The sequence below is a fragment of the Mustela nigripes genome, chromosome 6, assembly GCF_022355385.1.
Source record: "Mustela nigripes isolate SB6536 chromosome 6, MUSNIG.SB6536, whole genome shotgun sequence".
Classification (NCBI taxonomy): domain Eukaryota; kingdom Metazoa; phylum Chordata; class Mammalia; order Carnivora; family Mustelidae; genus Mustela; species Mustela nigripes.
The window spans coordinates 106,896,881-106,918,131 of record NC_081562.1 but is presented as its reverse complement, the minus strand read 5'-3'; the positions used below and the strand labels follow the sequence as shown (position 1 = coordinate 106,918,131).

Genomic DNA, 21,251 nt, shown 5'->3' with positions numbered 1-21,251 from the left:
TTTCAGTGCTTGTCATAAAGTATATCTTAAATTTTTTTCATCTTTGCTGATGCATTCCAATTCCCTATAGGAAAACAACCCAGGTATCTAGTTACCTCCAGACAATTCTCACCAGGACTTTCCCATGCTGACCAACACAATCATGTAGGACCCAGATACCATTCAGTGTCTCCTACTCTAGGGGAGGGATCTCCTCTGGCTTGCTATAGGTGTTAAAATCAATAGTACTACTACCTACTGCATTCTCTTCAGACATCCCCATAGATCCCTGATGTTTTAGTGGGGGACTGAATTGCACTAAACTGGTTTATTCTTTTTTTTTTTTTTTTTTTTAAGATTTTATGTATTTATTTGACAGAGAGAGATCACAAGTAGGCAGAGAGAGAGGAGGAAGCAGGCTCCCTGCTGAGCAGAGAGCCTGATGTGGGGCTCGATCTCAGGACCCTGAGATCATGACCTGAGCCGAAGGCAGAGGCTTTAATCCACTGAGCCACCCAGGTGCCCCCTAAACTGGTTTATTCTTACCCATAATTTTTGGTGTGTTTGGAATAGAGCATCAACTTAAGGAGTAGGGCAGTTGGATTTAAGGCAGGGATTTACTTGAGTAAATTCATTTTCCAAGGTGTGGTGAGGAGAACAGAAATGAAGAACTTGGCAACATTAATCACTATGAACACAATGAAAGAATGAAACAAGGTACAAAGTGACCAGCTAACTGACCGACCAACCAACCAATCACAGAGACTGAAAGGATAGAGAAGAAAAGTCCAGCACTAAGAACTTCCTGCCTTCTGCATCTTTGCTGCCTAACTGTCCTTTAACAACTAATGCTGACAAGTGCAGGCTGATTCATTGCATGTATACAGAATCATGCCAGTGAATAAAAGGTGCTGAACAGAATCTCAGTTAATGGTGAGATATGAAAGCTGTTCTATATTTCAGAAGTCACTAGTGCTTGGGCCACACCCAGCCAGATAGTTCTACCAGGACTTCAAGTCATTTCTGGTTTGATTTTCTGCCTGAAATGTTGGAAGATGTTTTTCCTGGAGTCCATTCCCTAAATGAAGAACATAGCTTAATGTGAAACCTGGGCACCCCGTTCTCCTCAAGTCCCAACCGGTCAACCCTCTTTGGCTATACAGGTCCAGTGACCCTAACTCCTCTGTTGCCAGGAAGTCTTTTAAGAGATATTCACAGAAATTATCCATTTTCCTTTCTTTTTACACCACAGATTGACCCTGGCATGTGTGAAATGAAAACAGCCCCAGGATGGTTCTCTTACTTTTTTGGGAAAAGTCTTTCTTATTTTACTCCATCCTATCATAACAGAAAACTAGGGATTGAGGAAGCTGGGAGTCACTTTATGGTTTAGACCACCACAGCTAGCTAATTCCTAGGAAATGGCTTACTCCTTGATCTGCAGGACTTAGGTAAGGGGGTTTTTCAGGCTGAGGCCCCTATAAGGATCAATTTTATTTGCTTCTTAGGCCAGGTCTGCCTAATATGTCTTCTGTAGTCATGAGGAATAATTCACAAAGTCCACTGCAGGACTCTGCAGACATCAGACATCATCAGAGACACATCTGAGTCAACTGTGGAATGACTCAAGGCTTTGAAATATTTAAACCATATGTCTCATGAAACTAGGTGAAAGTGATGCCAGTTTCCCTACAAAAGCTGTCATCTGCGACTGAACCTCAACTTGGCAATGATCTTGCATTCCCAGCCTCACCGCTCGTGTTGCTGTGGGCTGTGAACCTGTCAGTACTGCTGGGCCACGGGGCCTAGAACAGGACCAGAGGTAAGCAAAGATCCCATGGGCCCTATGGAAGGTGACTAGGGGATTTAGTGGTCTTCTTCAGGTCAGGACAAAATTTATGCCCCTGAATGGGACTGGGTTTGGAAGGGAAAGTGTAAAAAGTATATTTAGTGCCCTGGAGGAGGTAGAAAACACCATTATTATCACCAAATGACTTTTACTAGGAGTCTTATTCTCTGAAAATTAGCCAAGATCCCCAGGCATTCTTTAAGAGAAGGAATCGGCATTGTAAGGATATTGTCTGTTTTATCTTGAAGTCCCTCACAGGTTGTTTCCCTCTTTCTGAAAAGCACCCAGCAGTACACTTGACATGGAAGATGCTTGCTAACAGCTTGGCATGGTGGAAATTATATTGACTATAAAGTCAGATTCTATTCCCAGTTCTGCCACTTAATAATGGTGTAATTAATATTACACTTAATTGCTCTGAGATTCACTTCCCTCTTCCCTAACATGAGGAAGCTAAAACCTGTGTTATGAGGGTGTTTTGAGGATTATGTGCAATGAGGTATGTGTATCACATGGTAAGTTATTCAGAAATGTTAGTTGAATTTTAATTCAAAGAAAAGGATAGACATCTTGTTAAATGAATATGGGTCCAACAGCCAAGGAGCACTCCCCCTGTCCCAATTAACCCCAGGACAAGTAAGAATTTGAATGAAAATGGAGTATATGGACAAAGACACTTCCTTTTTGTCTCCTGTTGATCTGTGTTGAATCTGTGTGTAGTAAAGGAGGGGGAGAGGAGGCTCAAAAAGCTAGAGAGGTTTCCTCAAGTCTGTAGCCATATAATTCTCTTAGAACCAACTCTTTACTTCTCATCACTCCCCAAAAGGAGCTGCAGCTATATTCTCCCTCAAGAGCAGCTGCCTGTGTTGTGAATCCTAGGCCATGGATGCCAATGATTCTGACCTGTTTTCAGAGGTGGAAGATGCAGGGTGATGCTCAAGTCAGTCCACTCCTCCATTATCCAGGAGAATGGGGGTAGGGCAGGTTAGAGAGGGCACAGAGAATCCAAAGCACAGGCAATCCAACCTTCCCTACCCTGCCTCATTCAGCCAATGGTTCTAATCTTTCTGCCAGCCTTTTTTTTTTTTTTTCCCTTTCTTTTAGAAGTTACTCACAAGTAGCAAGCCACAGACATTTGCCCTTCCTGTACCGGAAAGGGCAAGAGAACAATAAATTAACTTCTGAACAGGAGGACCGCATAGGCTGGAAAACTGAGCCCTGAGCAAATGAAGACCTGACTGAGCTTTTCACAGTGAGGATGGTCTGTGGCCAATGAAGAGAGAGGACAGTACAGCAGCAGCCTGAGTGAATCTGGGGAGGGGGGCTTGTTGTGAAGAGGTTTGGTTTGCCAATCTGTGGGCAAAATTTCTTTTAGATTATATGCTGGGGGATGAGGGTGGAGACAGGATGGAAAAGAGGAGAAGGACCAACATCTGTCTCATTGGAAGAAGAGAACCATCACAGGGAGGAATCTGTTTCCCGTATTTCCCAGCCACAGACTAGAGTGGAGACTATCTCAAGTGGTTGTTCTGGTGCAACTTCTGGTAGGTTTAGGAATTGTGTACCATTTATCTTTCAAGAAGGTGGGGTCTTTCACTGATTATTTCTGCCTCTCACTCTCCTTCTTTCAGTACTGGCACTCCCCCTTGTTCATCCCTCCAGCCTGTAGACCAGACACCTTTTTCAGAGGCCTACCTTGGGTTTGAAGGCAATGAGCTTCAGAATCATCTCCACGGTGAAGAGGCCAGTGAAGAGCATGTTGAGGATGTTCATGGCAATTTTGAAGAGGCAGCTCTGGCCATAGTGCTGAGGGGAGGGGAAGGACTGTGAAAATGAGGAAGGGACACCCCTACTCCTTACCACCCTCCTCTCAAAAGAGATCTTCCTTGAACCAAGCCCTGGAAGGCCATTCACATCTCTGTGGGCATCCAGGTGGACTCAGGAAATCCTGCAAATACCCTTCTCTGCTAGCCCTGAAAACACGGGTTGGCAGAGTTCTGTGTTTCTGCTTTGACTGGTTATGACAACTTATGGAGACTTCTGGTTCCCAAGAGAGCTCAAGCACAAGTTGATGTCCCTGAAAACAGGTGGACACAGAATCAATCTCTATACCCATGCCTCTTCAGGCTCTCCCTCTCTTCTCCATTTCCTTCACTGTTAACATTTTATTAACCCAGGCCTCTCTGGATTAATTAAGACCTTCTCTTATAAAGTCTCAGAGAAGAGCTCATTTTTGAGAAGGGACACTTGTCCTTCTCCATCTGAGAAAAGAGGGCAGTTCTGCTCTTTCTGCCTCTCTTGGCCAACATGAAGGTGACACACTGGAGACAGCCATGCAGCTCTTTTATACTTCATCTCCTCCCCTAGCAACCTCCCTCCTACAGCTGTCATGGATCCAGGGTCCCCCTAGGACTGACCTGCATGGCCAAGCAGATGGTGTTGAGAAGGATGAGGACGAACATCAGGTATTCAAAGTAGGTGGAGTTGACCACGTACCACACTTTGTACTGGTGCTGGTTCTTGGGGATGTACCTCCGCAGGGGCCGGGCCTTGAGGGCATATTCCACGCATTGTCGCTGGGAGCAAGGCAGCAGGAGTGGTGGGGTGGGAATTGAGAGAGGGGGTTAGTAACCTGGATGATGTGTAGGGAGATGGCAGAGGAGGTAGGGTGTGGATGAAACTATACACCTTGGGCATCAGAGAAAAAATCTACTTATCTAGCTCATTTACAGCTTTAAGATGTTATTTGAACTGTTTTTCTTAGATCATTCCCTTAATCAAGGAAAGCATTGCCTCTAGTCAGTTTCCTTACCAAGATTTTATCAAGGAGCTTGTGTCTCTTTTTTCCAACTTGGTAATGACTGGTATACTGCTGACACTTAGTTGGCCTTTGATAAATACTTACTGAATGACAGAGAGGTGGTCTTCCCATTGATTATTTCCTATGCCTCGGACTCTCCTTGGAGCATCTCTCAACTTCTCCTTCCTGTACTAAGTTGGTCTTCCTTATTTACCCATATCCACAAGATCAGAAGATATAGTTCAAGGATAGGGAATCAGAGCTTGGGCTAGCTAAATTCCTGGGACTCTAACACAGATCTGGTTCATTTTCTCTGTACCAGGCCCAGATTCCTGTATCAGAAACTTGGGAGTCACCCCAGCCTCTTCACTTACTCTCAGCCTCTGCACCCAATCTCTAGGCCTGAGCAATTTAATGTCCTTTATCCTGTCCACCTCCACTATCACTAACCTGATAGTACATCAAGGTCTAACCATCTCTCATCTACACTTTCCAATTGGCCTCCTGCTTTCCCATTTTATTTCTAATCCAAAGGCCATTCAGCAGCCAGAATGGTGAGTCTAAACCCAAGAGGTTGACATAAAAACCCATGAGGGGTCCAGCTGGCATAACTGGAGGAGAGCTGAGTGTCTTGTGCCATGTACCTTCCCATATAAGACCTTAAGTCACTCATGGACAGGGATACAGATCCACCTGACTTTCCCTATCAGGGAGCTGAGTTGGAGAAGTGGCCTCTGTGATCACATGCTACAGCTTCATTCCTCACTGACGGAGTTGCCAGCTCTTCCTCATAGGCCAACAAAATACCTTACAGTACTGGCATTCCCATATTGTTCCTACTTAAGCCTCTTTCTTGCCCCCACCTCATGCACAGGCCTCTGTGTTTTATTTAAGAAACAATTTCCTCGTGGTTTTCTACTGTCCCTCTCTTCCCCACCCCTGAAATCATCATGCCCTCATTGCTCTAGTTTCTTTCTTCATGATCAAAGTGCCAACCTACGTGGGCACTTTCTGACTTGACAATTCCTGAGACATGAGGTTTTGTTCCCACAGAATCTATCAGAGAGTCTCCTTAAGTAGATGTCTAACCAATATTTGTTGGCTGAATGCACTTGCCAGATCCAGGATTTGCATTTCTTTTGTCCAGGTCCTTCCAGAGGACGGCTTCCTTATTGAGGAGCAGATGCATAATCTTAGTGTCTGCATGGATCTCTCTCCTGACTCCAGCCTCTCTTCTGGGTGGGCCACAAGCTGCCAACTGCTGTCGTTCCTCAAGTAGCCCTGCCCCCCCCCCCCCCCCCGCTGCCCTGACACCTGTTCCTCTCCTTCCTAGGAAGCTACCTGGTTCTTGTCCAGCTCACAGTTCTTGTATTCCTGCTCCCCCTGCTCCTGGAAGGTGACGATGACGAAACCCACGAAGATGTTCATCATGAAGAAGGCAATGATGATGATGTAGATGATGAAAAAGATGGAGATCTCCACACGGTAGTTGTAGATGGGGCCCTTGTCTTCTGTGTGGGAGTCGATGGAGCGGTACAGCAGCCTGCAGAAGGAGACAGGCCCCAAAGGGAAGCGGAGAAGCAATGTTACATCTGTGGAATGATGGCACCACTGCTCCTATGGACCCTTGGATCAAGGGTGCTGGAAACAGCTCTAGGATGGGAGTCAGAAGATCTGGATTCAAGTCCCAGCTCTGTCACTTACTGGTGTGAGACCATGGGCAAATAACTTAATCCCTTTGAGCCTCAGATTCTTTATCTGTACAATGAAGACAATAAGCCTGACTTTCCTACCTGGTAGGGTGGTTGGTATAATGTATATGAGGGGGTTTTGAAACTGTCAAGAATTATTTCAATGTAAAATGAGTCATGGACATTGATTTCAAATACTAAAAATATAAGTAAATATTGAAACAGCTTTGCAAACTAGCATAGACTCAGAGGATGTTACAGTGAACATAAAATAAATCTATTTGAGAGCAAACATCCATTTTGATAAAAAATACTAGGTAAAAAATGACCCAGGCTTATTCAGATCATCAACAATGGTTTGAATTCATACTTAGATCGTTTACATGTGTCTGCCATTCATCTGGGCCTGGACTACGTGCCCATTATGCCTGTTCTTCTTCATGGACAGGGATTATCCCCTCTCTTTCCCTTGTTACTCTGCCCAGTACTCAGCTATTCTTTAGCTATTATCTATATTTTTTACCACATAAGAATGGTGACTCTCAACTCAGATCCATGTGTTATTACTGACTTAGGAATATTTAGAATTTTTTAACTTTTCAACAGTAATTTTCCTGGAATACACAGGTGGGGGTAGGGAGAAGCAGGGGTCCATACAAGATATATGAAACAGCCTGGTAAATGTGATGCATTGTAAAAGACCAACCAGGCTGATCTAGGCATTATGTCTATGAGGAATTTGTCCTCAGACTTCTGTCCCTTTCGTACTTCTCACGGTAATTATAGGCAAGACTTTTTCTAAGGACACTGGGGTAGAGTCTAAAAAAGAGATACCTCTGCCATCTCTGTCCACATTGAGTGCATGTTGGGAGTAGTAGTCTTGAATCCTGTGGTAATCCAGGGACTCATACCTGGAGAAACTCAGCCCACTCCTAGATATCATGAGAGTCATGACAAAGACCCCTATCATTGTGGCTCACTCTGACGTGGGGACTGGGTACTAAACGAAACTTATTTTTGTTTGGAATTTCTGAAATGCTGACATCTTCTAGAAAAGGAAGAGTCTATGTTTCAGCAGTGACCATGGTATGCAGATTGTTCTAGAAAAAAACCCTCATTGCTTGGGAAGGATGCAGGTAAGTATGACCTCTGTGAAGGAGTGTGGTAGATTAATAAAACTTGGGGAATGTCTTGGTCTCTAATATCAAGTTGGGCAGGCCTCAATTTGTATACTCACTCTGGCCATCCCTCAAAGGTAGAGACAGTAAAGAGGGCCATCATGGCTGCCAGAACGTTGTCAAAGTCAAACTTGCTGTTCTCCCAGCTGCGGGGTTGGATGATAGGGTGATCGACCTCCCCATCTTTGTATGTGATGTAGTTACCCCTGAGAAAGAAGGAAGAGTTAATTCTCGGGCCTCTTCTCCCTTCACACCTGACCCACTGATGAGTCCTGACTTGCTGGGTGCGATAAGACTGGCCAGGCTTAAATCCCACAGTGCTGGCCATTGGGAAGAAATTGAGAGGGTAGAGCTTTTAAGAATAGATAATCTTACATGTCATGTTAATGTGATTAAGTTGCCCATGGGTTAAAGTCCAACTGTCAGTGCCATCTCAGAAAGAATGGGCTGTCCCTCCTCTCAGGCCAAGTCACCAACCTCCCCGAGTTAATGAGCTTTGATGCTGGTTGCCCTCCCACTTGTACTCACTTGCATTCTGCCTCAGTCTGTTTGGAACTATCTGAGCAGGTGTAGAGCTTTCCCTGGAAGGCAGAAGAACAAAGTGATTGGAGATGTTCATTAATCAACAAATCAAAAATGATTAGCAATCATCTCTATAGCCCAGCACTGTGCTAGGGACTTGGGATGAAAAGTGCAAGGAGGTAAGAATCAAATTGGGAAGATATGACTCGCATATACAAAGCAGGCAGCAAATAAAGATGCTCAGTGCTGCAAAGAAATTTTAAAAAGAGAGGAAACTCTGCTCCATGAATGTTGGACTTTCAGCTGGCCTGAGGAAGATAGAAGTGGAGCAGGGTTTGGAGGGACAAATTAGATGGAAGCAAATCAGGGGAATTTATATGGTTGCTGGGAGAGGGCAGGAAGAATGTTTCAGATGGTAGAACAGCAAAAATAAAAGGATTAAGGCAGAAAGAGCAGAGACCATGGGCACCGGCCTCACCCATAGCCAAGGGGTCTTGTCCAGATGCAGTAAAAGGAACCTGGATGGATGCAGGGTTCTGAAAGCTAGATGGAGAAGAGTGAATTTGATGCTGTTGATAATGGGCAGACCACTGCGGGCTTTAAGCAGATGACTGACATGAGGTTTCAGAGGATAAGAGTCCCTCTCCATTTCTTGCTAGAAGGAAGGTCAGGGACTGCAATGGCAGGCTGCGCTGTGAAGGTGAGGGGTCCTTGGCCTGATGGAGAGTACCTCCTTCCAGTCTTTTCCTTTTCCCCTGGGGGGATGCTGAGAGAAGGGGGTTTGGAGGATCCATTCATCCCAAGTCTGACCCAGGCTGCTGGCCTCTTTTGTTTGTATCTGCCAGCTCTATTTCTCAGGAATACTGACAGGAGGGGAAGGAAGCAGGAGCACAGATCAGAGCCAAGATGTTACCTTGAAAAGCTGCACACCGATGCAGGCGAACATGAACTGAAGCAGCGTGGTGACAATCACAATGTTCCCGATGGTCCGGATAGCAACGAACACGCACTGAACCACGTGCTGCGGGGACAAGAAGGCAGGGTTCGGGAAGTGCTGGCAGCCTGAGTTCTTTTAGCCAGCCATGAGCCTTTCTGAGGAGGCTGCATGGGCAGCCCTTTGCCACAAGAGGGAAAACTGGACTCAAACAGGCAAAGCACCATCCCAGGTTCACATGATGATGGAATCCAATGGAACTCAAGGTCACCTGTTGGGTTCTAGATGGCTCTAGGGACAAAAGCCCTGCTAGCTGCCCATTTTATAAGGGTAAGAATATGGGGACCTCATTATTATATGAGCCCTTGGGTTTGTGTGTGCCTCTCCTTGTGAAAGTTTTGCTTAGAAGCTCTGATTTTGAATGGCTGCCTGTCCTTGTTCTTCTTTTCTTCCTGAAGTGGTACTTGTGGTACAGGCAGGAGAGTCCAGGCTCAAACACAGCAGCCACTTGCCCCAGCCATTTCTCCTCCCTCCAGTACATCCCCCACCACTACCCCCCAGTCCCTTGCTTAACTTCCACCAACCATAGCCAGGTAGATTAGATGCTCACTGGTCTGCTGGTTCACCACCCAGGCCCATGCTTCTCACCTTTAGCCCCTTGGCCCTGTTGATGGCCCTCAGGGGCCTGAGGACTCTCAGGACTCGCAAGATCTTCACCACATTGATTGCACTGGACCTGGGAGAGGGAAAACAGGGCAGGGGAGTAAGCTCCTGTTTTGGTGGAGCAGGAAATAATATGGTGGGGGTTGTGTTGACAGTCTGACCGCAGGCCAACCTGAGAAAGTGTAAAGTCTGTTTTGGGGATTTTTTTCATCCTGGGACCATTCTCTACTCCCACCTCTCACACCCAGAAGAGCCTAGAACTTGCTGGTGACCCTGGGACTTCCTGTTGGTGTGTAAATAATATGAAAAGCAATTTACCACGAGTCATTAGCACTATAATGTGCTACTCAGGGGAGATTAAGACAAAAAAAGAGAAAACCCAGCTCTGCCACTTAACAGCCAATTCACTGAGGATGAATTTCCTAACTTTTCTGAACCCTAGTTTTTCATCTATAAGTGGGCCTCATAGGGTTGTTGCAGGGATTAAATGAGGAAACATATCTGCATCATCTAGCAGTGTGCTTGGCACATATGAACTGAGTAAGTGGTAGATTTATTATGATGTCTGATGAAGCCATCATTGAACTTGAAGAAATGCTATATAGATGGAGGAGCTTCAGGCCTTGTTGGCTGGAGCTGATGGGCATAGGAGATATTCTGGTGTTCTCTCCAAACATGTGTCCTAGGTAATTGCCCGTTATATGCATTTACGAAGCCCACTAGTTCATAGCACACTTAGGACTTGAAGGAATGGATTTTACACAGCAGGTTTTGCATAGGTGGATGCTAGGGCCTGGCCAGGACTTCTGGGAGCCTCAGGCTTTTGTTCTTCCCCAGTGGAAATGAGGCACCATGGTGCAATTCTCCCCACAAGCCTCTCAGCAGGAAGCCTATGTGGTTTCTGAAGTTATTCATCAACCCAAACCAGGTGGGGTCTATCCCAACCCTCACACACTACCCTGATTAAGATATCCTCTCAAGCTTTCAGAAAGCCTTATAACCACCATGGGACCTAAAAGATGTATGACACCTCAGCAAGGGCTGATTTCATTCTACGTGAGGTTGGGATAATGTGCTCAAGAGGTATCTGGTAGAAAGATCTGATTTCTCTCGTTCATGGCTCTTTTATTCCAAAGGATTCAAAGGGCATTCCTAGTTATCCCAGTGTCTCAGGGAAGGAGTCTGTTTGCACTGAATTGGAATGGAAGGGATTTTAAGATCAGGCAGGGGAAAGCACAGAATAAAGGCGGGGGTGTTCTTGGTTCAAGGTTAAATAGTAGTTTAGTGGTAATGCTGGGACTAAAATCTAGACCTGCAGGACTAGGAAGACAGCTGGTATAATATAACAGATGATCACAGAAAGGGGCTTATTCCGTATGCCCTGGTATCCATTCTTTTTAAGCTTGCCATGAAAACACCCTTGGGAAAGAAGACCCTGGACCTCATTCCTCTGCCTTTGTTGTGACCTTGGGCAAGTCTCATGTCCCGAACCTCAGTTTTCCTGTCTATGAAATGACAGTAACAGCCACTGTCCTGCCTTCCTCATAGGCATGTATGTATGTATGTATGTATCTATCTATCTATCTATTTATTTTTGTGAAGACCGTAGAAGATTGTGCACATAAAAATGCTTTGAGGTTGAAGGGCAGGGTTACCTTTAGCCACAGAGAGAACTTGGGAGATGCTAGTAATCAGATCCTTTTAACTGAGCAAGTTGGCAAACTTGGTTGTACACTAAAGTCACCTGGAGAGCTCTAAAAAGAGCTAAAAAGAGCTCTTTTCTGAAACTACTCAGGTGATTCAACTACGCAGCCAAGATTGAGAAATGGTAATTTCCCTGTCTCTTTCTCTTTCCCCCAACAAATTTCTTCTCATCAGGTGCTTTGATGGGAGAGAGAGAGGGAAGGTGGACCGGAAGATCAGAGCTGGTGATGGAAATGGCAGGCCCTTGGAGCTGAGGGTAGCCAAGGGCACTGGGTGTGAGGCAGGAAGGCCCTGGAGACACTCCTTTCATTATAACTGGCCCGGCCCTGCCTGTCATGGCAAGATCCAGATATTTAAACATATTCTTGCTGGATTGACATACTCCCAAGTGTGACACCATTAAGGACGTGTACAAAAAGCCATCATGTTGTACAAGTCAGGGACACCACCCTGTTCCTGTCACAGTCAAGCCGGTGGCCATGCAAGAATGCCCTCCAGAGTCTTGGTCACCCTCCCTGACACCCATTTCCGCTTGTGTGCTCCCATCTGGGGCCGAGGGAGTCCTACTCACTGGATCCCAAAGGAAATGAGGGACACGCTGACCACCAGCAGGTCCAAGATGTTGAAGTAGTTTCGGCAAAAAGAGCCCTTGTGTAGGAAAGCCCCATAAGCAGTCATCTGCAGGGAGGCACAGAGAAACATGAGCATGAGTGGTCCCTGCCCAAGCTCCAGAGAACCCCTGATACCTCCCTCTCCTCCCACAGCATCCCTTGGGCAGAGCAAGCTGAAGAGCAGTGAGAGGACTGGGGGCAGGCAGGACTGCAGAAGAAGAGGCTGGACCAAGGACAGACCAAGGACAGAGTTCTACAAGCATTTATACAAACACCAAACAATCCCCATTGCAGGATGGTTAAATGGGTCCTTCCACCTACTAGGTGACACCTGACTCTTCCATCCTATATTGGGAGCTTTCTCAGGTTGGACACTGCCATCCCTCTCTCATTTTCCTCCTCTTTTCCACATTGCACATCTGTGGCTTGGGCCCTCAGGGGTCCTTTGCTGACACTGCCCAGGCCAGGCTTCCTTTAGATGCAGACTTCCCAACCTCCTCTCCAAAGTCTATTAACAGGGCCAGCTTCAGACACTAGGCACCTGGGTAAAGGTGGGGCATGCCCAGTAGGGTGACAAACTGTCCTGGTTTTCCCAGGATTTTCCTGGTTTAGCACTGAAAGTCCTGTGTCCTGTCCAGGCAACTCTTCAGTCTCAGGCAAACTGGGACAGCTGGTCACCCTAGTGGCCAGTGAGATGTTCTATCAATAACTTTGGCAGTTAGCGTCCCTCCACTTCCCAAGTTTAATTGGTGTTTTATGATCTATGCCACATATTCTAAACTTGGTTCTGTTATCTTGCTTCTAGACTGATGTTCTTTGGGGCCAGAACTGTGTGTTTGGACAGACAATGTGGTACCATGCTTACGAGAATAGGCTCTGGAGCCAGGCTACCTGAGTTTGAATCTCAACCCTGTCATATTTTATTATTTGTATAGCCTGGAGCAAGTTACTCAACTTCTCTGTGTCTCAGTGTCCTCATCTGAGAAAGAGGGTCATGATAATATCTCCTTTATATGTAGGCATCAAATGAGTTATTACAGCTAAAATACTTATACTACCCTGCAAATACTAAGCTTCATGTAAGTGTTAGCTGTCACTATAGAGAACCGAACTTGGGGCCAGATAGATTGGATTTGAATTTTGGATTCTTCCTATATAAGGATATCCAGTTTCCTCAGCTACAAAGTGGACATACTATTCCCTGTCTTTGTGAGGCACACAGAGAAAGACAACGTGAAGGCCCTTTGAAGTCTAAAACGGGAGCCCCTGGTATGGTGATTATTGTTACAGGACTTGGATATTATTACCTCTCTCTGAGCTTAGTATAAAGCCACTGTAGACGTTCAACAAACAACCTTTCCAATTCTGTTGACTTGAATTATGAGCCAGCAGATTTCCAGATTAAGGGTTGTGGAAGGCCAGGGGCCATGAAGCATCAGCCAGAGAAAAATTTGGAGCCTGAGAGAGTAGCTGAGAGACTGAGAGCGGCTCCGCGGTCATCTGGGGTCCAGTTTATCTCTTTGGAATCAGAGCATGCCCAGGGCAGCATGTCCGCAGAGCAATTCAAAAGCAAACACAGGGGAAAATTGGCAAAAATAGCTTCTTGCAACCTAATTCTTTCCATTTATCTCTTGCTGTAGGGGGTCACAGGGGACTGAGGCACCTGTGTTCTGCAACAGTCTCTAGAAGTGGGTATATTATATAAAAGGATACAGGGGAATATAGTTGGAGATTTCTCCTGAAGGTCTACCATCTGGAGGTGCTTGCTGTCCTGTCTCTTGATGAAGATCGAGGACCCCAAAGACTAGAGTTGGGTGGCTCCTACAGTTCACTTAACCAAAGAAACCCTGTGCCTTTAGAAGGCCAAGCACCTTCCCAGCCATCACACTTTCAGTTTCAGAAAAGGCACTGAGTCTGACCCCACTTCACTCCTGGCTTGGACATGGTGAGGGCATTACAGAGCACACAGAGCCTTCCACAGGAGGGGCACTCCCTGACTAAATGCACTAGTGGGGCTCACAGTCTGTCTCAAGGCTCAAATGTCTGTCCTTTGCTTTGGGATCCTCTCTGTCAGGGGGCCTAGAATGAGATCAGCACTGTAGAAAGTGTGAGTGTGTGTGTGTGTGTGTGTGTGTGCGCACACGCGCATGCACAGGGGACACAAACCCAGGCAGGGCTAGAGGAAGAGTGGTCAGGGTTTTGAGAAACGGGAAGTGGACCTTGAAAAAATGGAGCATGTATTTGAAAACCATCCTAGGCATTTAAGACAATGGAAGAGGCCAGGTTCAGGTGCACAGTGCCAAGTGTCCTTCCTTTACCCTGTTTAGCTGATGGCCACCCATTCAGTTCCTGCTTCCTAAATGTTCTAAGCCATTGCATAGGAAAAGCCTATTGTTGGACTATTTTCAGACTGAGGGAAGAAAAAGTGTGGGCATGAGATCATGGACTCTCTGAGCTGGAAGGACAGGAAAACCCTTCTGTCCAGCCCAAGCAACTCTTCTAGTTACTACATGCATATTGTTAACTGTACTCACTGGGCTTGGTTCACCTCCTCCTTCCTCTATGTGACAGTCATTTGCAGTATGCAGGGCAACCGTCATGGCCTACAAGCCTTTCTTTTTAAGGCCAAACATCCCCAGGTCTTTCAACTGTTTTTGACACTAGGTGCACCTTGGATAATGGGGCCACTGTTGTCTGTGCCATGGTATGAAGCTGAGCCTTTGGGCAAGGCAGAGGGGCCCAGGGAAGGAGGTGTGGGGCAGAAGAGTGGGGGCTGGGGTGTTTATTTAGAAGCATACTAAGACCCAAAGGGAATGGAAGAGGGAGAGGGCCAAAGGAGGGAAGGCTCTTGCCGTGACAATCCTGGCAAAAAGACCTTTCACTTCGGCTCACGGCAACTTGAAGGAAAAATAACACCACTGAAATCCACAAGGTGAGCTCTGTGGAGCAGTCCTGAGAAGTGGGACTCAGAAGATTTTTTTGTCCTGGGAAAGAAATTTTGGTATTTAAGTGCCTACTGGAGTCTGAAGTCCAGGAGAACTCAGCTCACCATGGAAAGGGGTTTTACAAAGTATATCTTAATGTAGCTGGGCAGCTCTTGGCTCCCTCTCCCCATGCCAGGAATCAGGGCCTGGTCAGATCCACTGCCCTTGAGTAGTAGAGAAAACCCAAAGAATACCCTTGATCACTGGAACCAGGGACAGAAACTGGGGTCTGGACATCTCAGGCTTCTGGGGATAAGGTCACAGGGGAGCCACCCCAAACTGACCCACTCAACTCCTACCTGGAAGGGATAGAACTGCCATGTACTTTAAAGGGCTGGGTCATGACTTGGGAGTTGCATTAGGAAAGGAAGGGTCTGTCTGCAGGCTGGCTGTGGCACATGGTCAAGTGTGGACAGTGGCTTACATTGGCCCCAGGAAGTGGGGGAAAGGGAGCCTGGACTCTCCCAGGAAGAAGACTCCAAGCTGAAGCATATGCTTTAGAGCCTACAGCCCTTCTGTTTGGGGTAATGTTAAAATCCGTCATGTTGTTCTGAGAAGAGAAGAAGTGCTGAAATGCACTTTTCCTGGGTCTCAGAACTCACACCCTGAGTCTCAGTTGGAGTGGCTTGGCGATGCTTTGTTTCAGAAGCTCAGAAGTATAGGGACGTCTGGGTAGCTCAGTGGGTTTAAGCCTCTGCCTTCGGCTCAGGTCATGATCTCAGGGTCCTGGGATCAAGCCCCGCATCGGGCTCTCCGCTCAGCAGGAAGCCTGCTTTCCCCTCTCTCTGTGCCTACTTATGATCTCTCTCTCTGTCAAATAAATAAATAAATAAAATCTTAAAAAAAAAAAAAAGAAGAAGCTCAGAAGTATACTGGAAAAATGTAGAAATCATAATAAATATAAGTATTAATTATAAATTAATGTAATTAATAAAATAAAATTTAGAAAACAATCTCTCTCATCCCAATGCTTTCAGGGGTGGGCTCCACAGATGGGGTAAGTCTGTAACAGTTCCTCAGTCAGGGCTTCAAGCACCTGGGGGTGCCAGCTGCATGTGGGGCCAGGCCTGTGCACTCTCAAGACTGGGGGTGGGACCTAGGTGCTCCAGTTTCTTTTAACTCTTGGTTCTCACTCCCCTGTGTTTAGCTCTTCACCACAATTCTCCCCCTTCCATGCTTAGGGTAAGGGGTATCGGAACAAAGCTCTTTGGCAGGAATCCAAGGAGTTAGACGTAATCTACAGTCATCTGTTGAACACTCTCATTGGAAGGCTGGCTCCAAATCTTTCCTCAGGCCCATGGTTACTATCACACAGACCAAACTTCAACCTAGCCCTTGTGTCTGCCCCTAGTACTGAAGAAAGTGTCGACAATGGCTGTCCAAAGTGGCCTTCCATGCCCAACTCTTGGAATTTGTGCAGCATTTCTTCTGGGCAGGAGGAGGGAAGGGGGTTCTAAGCAGGGGTCAGTCAGTCATCAATGGCCCACAGATGGGATGTGTGTGCGTGTGCATGTGTGTGTGTGTGTGCGTGTGTGTGTATGTAGGGGGGCATTGTGGACTGGCACAGTGCCAGAGTTGGTGACAGGACAGTATCAATGTTGACACTGTGAACCATCTGCTTCTTCCAGGCTGAGAGGAAGCACAGCACGGGGGGTGGGTTTCTTTGGGCATAGCACAAAGCAAAAGGCTTTAATTCTTCCAATCTCAGTCTTGAGAGTTAAAAATAGAGTGAAGAAAACAAAGGAGAAAAGAGACATGCAGACAGAACAGAGACAGAGAAAGCGACAGAGAGTGTATTGCTCAGATTGCATTACCTTAAGGATAATTTCTAATGTAAAGATACTAGTGAAGACATAGTCTGCATTGCCTAGGATCTGAAAAATAAGCAGAATTGGATTAGTGGCTCTGAGAGTGAAGTTGGCACCAACAGAAGCATGTGTGTGTTAGCGACAGACAGCAGCAGAGAGCTAGTGCTGGCTCCTGGAGGATGGGGAGAGGAGAGAGAGATTAGGGCTTTACCTTCAGAGCAATTTCAATGGTGAAAATGGTAGTGAAAACAATGTCAAAATAAAACAGAATCTGCAAAACAAAAAGAAACAGGATGGGAATGGGGTGCAAAGGGAGAGAAGTGGGTGGGAAGGAGAGGTCAGCTCCAGAAGCATACTACAGGTCACATGAGCTTTTCCATGTGGAGACAGATGGAAGCAAGTTAGGAGATGAGGAACATATACAGAGCATTGGATCCTGAAGCGGGGATGGCCTCAGGCAGCTTGGTGGCTTCAGATGAAGTCCCCAGACACTGGAGGGGAGCTTCCAGGGCGGGACTCGGCTGGTCCTGGGTCTGGGCAGCATTTGGTTGGATGTTTTTTTCATTAATCCAATTCACTTACAAACTCCAATCAGACCACTGGGATGTGTGTCAAAAGGACAGAGAGCGGGGTTTGCTTTTTATTGCAGGAAAATGCAAAATGCTTAAGTCACACTGGTGTGACTCAGCTAGCTTCTCATGTTGGTGAAAATCCTGGTGTTGGGTTCTTTGGGGGCAGGGAAGGGAGAATCCTCCAGCTGAGGACTGCCCAGGCTTGGGGCAGGCTACATGGTTTCATCCTCTATTATATCTCAGGTGATGCATCAGAGTGAGGGCCAACAGCTTTCTAAGAAACCTCTGGACCAAGTAGGCAGTAGGACCACCGAGTGGTTTGGCATGGGTATTGCTTTAGGTTGGTGGACTCCTCTCTTCATGCCTACCTGGCTGGGATTTGACACAGTTTTGAGGCTTTGAGATGAAATAGCTCTTACTCTAGCCTTCAATATTGTTCACCAGAGCCTTGGATTGGTCTCCAAATTTAGTTTTCTACTCTACACAAGGTCATTGGAGCTTTCTTTTATATAAGGTCAGCCTCACCAGTGGCACCTACTTGACAATGCTCCCCTCCCCAGTGGCTGACTGGTCAGAGTTTATTGGGAACAAGGAGGAAGTCAGCAGCTCCTTTTTTTTTTTTTTTTTTTTTAAACTAAGTATGTAAGGAATCAGAGCCTTTAGGGAAACATCCACAGGGCAACGAGAGTCCTGAACTTTGCCAATCAGGCCAGCTGGAGGCATTTGGGTACATGTTCTCTTATATTTGTTTCTGATGGTTTCTACCAAAGCCCTAATCTCTTAAAAGAATGTTTATTGTGCATCTGAATATAATATTGGGCTCCTGATTGAGGTCAGTCATAGTGTGGGCCTAGTCCCACTCCCGGGAGGAAGGGGTGCAGGGGACAACAGGGAATGCATACATGGTTCCTGAAGGAGGTGTGCTGGACGGGGTCCTCAGCCGCCAGGGAAATGCTGCTGAGCAGAATGAAGAAGAGGATCAGGTTGGTGAAGATCGTGTCATTGACAATGCGGTGACACTGGAGGCGAAATCTGTGTGGGGAGGAGAGGACAGAAGCACGTCAGGTAGGCCAGGGAAGGAACTCCCGGGTCTCTGGAGCTCAATGCTCCTTTGCTTGGCTTGGGAAAGGTGCTTGTTAGTTGGGTGGTGGGCCCTTCATCTGAGGTCTTACTGCTGCTGGGTAATGACAACCACATCCCACCCCAACTCCGCGCCCCCACTGTGAAGCACATCTGCACAGAATTTTGCAGTTCCAAAGCACTTTCACAGGCAGTTAGCTTTTGACATTTTGGAGGGTTACGTCTGAGAACTTTGGGAATCCCCAAATTTTCATCAACTTCTGTGACATTAACAACTGGCTCTTTGGGTGGTGGGGGAGGACTTTTTTTTCCCCCACTATTAAAAAAAATCATTTCACAAGATCTTCATATTTTTATGTATAGGGAATGAGCCACCCGGAGACAGGGATGGTAAGAGGCCAGCTCAGCCTGCACTCTGACTAGGCAATTTGCTACTGTGTAATAGCTTCAGGGCATGCAATTCAATTCCACACCTCAGAGTAATTACAAAGAACTATGTGCATGGACCTCTGGGCACTCATTGACAGTGTCACAAATGCTAGATCCTTGAATGCCAAGTGCGTCTTGTGTACTCTTGCATTCTGGCAGCTTGGGAATGGGATATGGGTGTTATTATCTTCATTTTACAGATAAAAACACTGAAACCCGAGAAAGATAGGCTGGCCCAGAAAGACAGATTGTAGTGTTTGTGTGTGTGTTGGGAGGGGGAGGGTTCAGGGCTTGAATCCATGCTTTCAGACTTCTGCTCACAGCACTTTGGTGGACTAAATGTTCTGAGAGACCCTGGTGCTGCATAAGCAGCAAATCCTGGAAAGGCTGAACCCTTTGAGGCATTTCTGGCTTCATCAGAGATAAGAGGTCTGCAATGATTATCCTTTTCAAACAGATAAACAAACCCACTGAGCCAGGGTCTGTGTGAGAGGTAGCCAGGAAAGGCAGAGCTGCCTGAGGATAGATACCAGTAGCAACACTGCTGTCAGGAAACTGCATTCCAAGCCAGACTTGAGGTGAGTCACAGAAACCTGGGACTCTCAGGCTGAGCCAATACCCTTAAGAAACATCTGGAAGGAAGTTTCCTAATCTTAATTTAGGTCCAGAGGAATCTCACCAACTAAGATGATGTATTGAGGTCATAATCAACGATTTAGTGCATAAGAGGATGAGCCACTGAGATGGGAAATCAGAAGAAACTACAAACGAATGATTTAGAACCCTCTCTGAGAGACTGTGTATATTGGACGCATCAGATAGAGAACGTAGAACAACTGTATATTGAATATTTGACAGGATAAAGGACTTGAACACAAAGATGGTAACTCAACAAGGGGTGTATTAGATATAGACAGATGGAGCTGGAAAATCAAGAAGTAAATGGAAATGTTTGAAATGAAAAAAGAATAAAGTCGATATAAAAACTGGCTTAAACAGTAACACAGACAAAGTTGAAGACAGGGTGAAGAAACTGGAAGGTATATCTGAAGAAACTACCCCAAACACCAAAAGAGATAGAGATGAAAGATTTGCAAGACACATTAAGAGACAGGAGGACAGAATGAGAAGACCTAACATATGGCCAATTTCGTCAGAAGGAAAGAATAAAGAGATTATGGCTGCAACTTTTCAAGAATTAGAAATTCTTATTCTGATTTTTAATGTTGTTTGAGAACTGGAGAAAAATATAAATCCATAATGCTAAATCTTTGATTATGACCTCAATACATCATCTTAGTTGGTGAGATTCCTTTGGACCTAAATTAAGATTGGGAAACTTTCTTCCAGATGCTTCTTAAGGGTGTTGGCTCAGCCTAAGAGTCCCCGGTTTCTGTGACCCACCTGGTTTCCAAACTGAGCAGGACAAAGAGAAAAAAATCCATATTTAGACACATGATAGTAAGTCTAAACACCAAGGCAGCAGAAAATGTTCAGAGCAGCTAGAGATAAAGGACAGATTACCTACAAAGCAATGATAGAAAGAATGATATGGTGTAATAATATATTTAACACACTGTGAGACAAATTCTATCGACCCAAAATTATGTACGTAACAAAACTATTTTCTAAGGACAGAAATGAAAACAATTAGAGATAAACAGAAGCCAAATGACTTTACCATCATGGAACACTAGGGGCTCCTAAAAATATGTGCTTAGGATGAAAGAAAATGATTGCAGAAAGAGGATCTGAGATGTATGAAAAAATGGTGAATAACTAAAATAGCAAGTTGTATGTACATCCAAATCTACATTGTCGATAGAATAATAATGATAATGATGACAATGTCTAACTTGTTACATTAAAAATAGGACTAAAAGGGGCGCCTGGGTGGCTCAGCAGGTTAAAGCCTCTGCCTTCGGCTCAGGTCGTGATCCCAGGGTTCTGGGATTGAGCCCCGCATCGGGCTCTCTGCTTGTCGGGGAGCCTGCTTCCCCTCCTCTCTCTCTGCCTGCCTCTTTGCCTACTTGTGATTTCTGTCTGTCAAATAAATAAATTAAAAAAAAAATAGGACTAAAATACTAAACAACAACAACATTTAAATTAGGAGGGCTGAGAGGAGTTAAAATAGTATAAGCTCCTTCTATTTTGCAAGAGGAGGTCCAGGATACTGCTGAACCTTAAACTTTGTTAAGTTAAATAGACTTGGTAAATTACCAAGGGTAATCACCAAAAGACTACAAATAGAGTTTACATGTGTCAAGAAATGGAGGGAAAAACAGACATAGGTCTTCTGATTTGGAATACAGGGTGCTTTTCCCCAAATCAGCACCTGTTGACACAAGTTGTGGGGAGTTGGGAGAGTCCCAGGCTCCACTAGAGGTCGGAGGATACTGGCATCTGCTGAGCATGTGGCATGAAGGGAGTGGAGTCCCACCTTCCCC

General features: G+C 45.8%; 1 protein-coding gene across 10 annotated transcripts in view; it reads right to left on the bottom strand.

The window, feature by feature from the left end:
* Positions 1–21,251, bottom strand: part of CACNA1C (calcium voltage-gated channel subunit alpha1 C) — a 641,635-nt gene that overhangs the window by 89,365 nt on the left and 531,019 nt on the right. For 5 of the 10 annotated variants that reach the window (XM_059403906.1, XM_059403904.1, XM_059403910.1 and 2 more), the window contains exons 20-29: positions 18,198–18,327; positions 16,730–16,789; positions 11,892–11,998; positions 9,602–9,689; positions 8,933–9,040; positions 8,026–8,078; positions 7,557–7,703; positions 5,970–6,171; positions 4,246–4,404; positions 3,524–3,634 (exon numbers count right to left, since the gene is read on the bottom strand). In XM_059403906.1, coding sequence (XP_059259889.1) covers positions 3,524–3,634; positions 4,246–4,404; positions 5,970–6,171; positions 7,557–7,703; positions 8,026–8,078; positions 8,933–9,040; positions 9,602–9,689; positions 11,892–11,998; positions 16,730–16,789; positions 18,198–18,327 — 1,165 coding nt within the window. Of the gene's footprint in view, positions 1–3,523; positions 3,635–4,245; positions 4,405–5,969; positions 6,172–7,556; positions 7,704–8,025; positions 8,079–8,932; positions 9,041–9,601; positions 9,690–11,891; positions 11,999–16,729; positions 16,790–16,934; positions 16,995–18,197; positions 18,328–21,251 lie in introns of all 10 variants that reach the window. The other 5 variants (XM_059403911.1, XM_059403902.1, XM_059403905.1 and 2 more) reach the window with 2 other exon arrangements.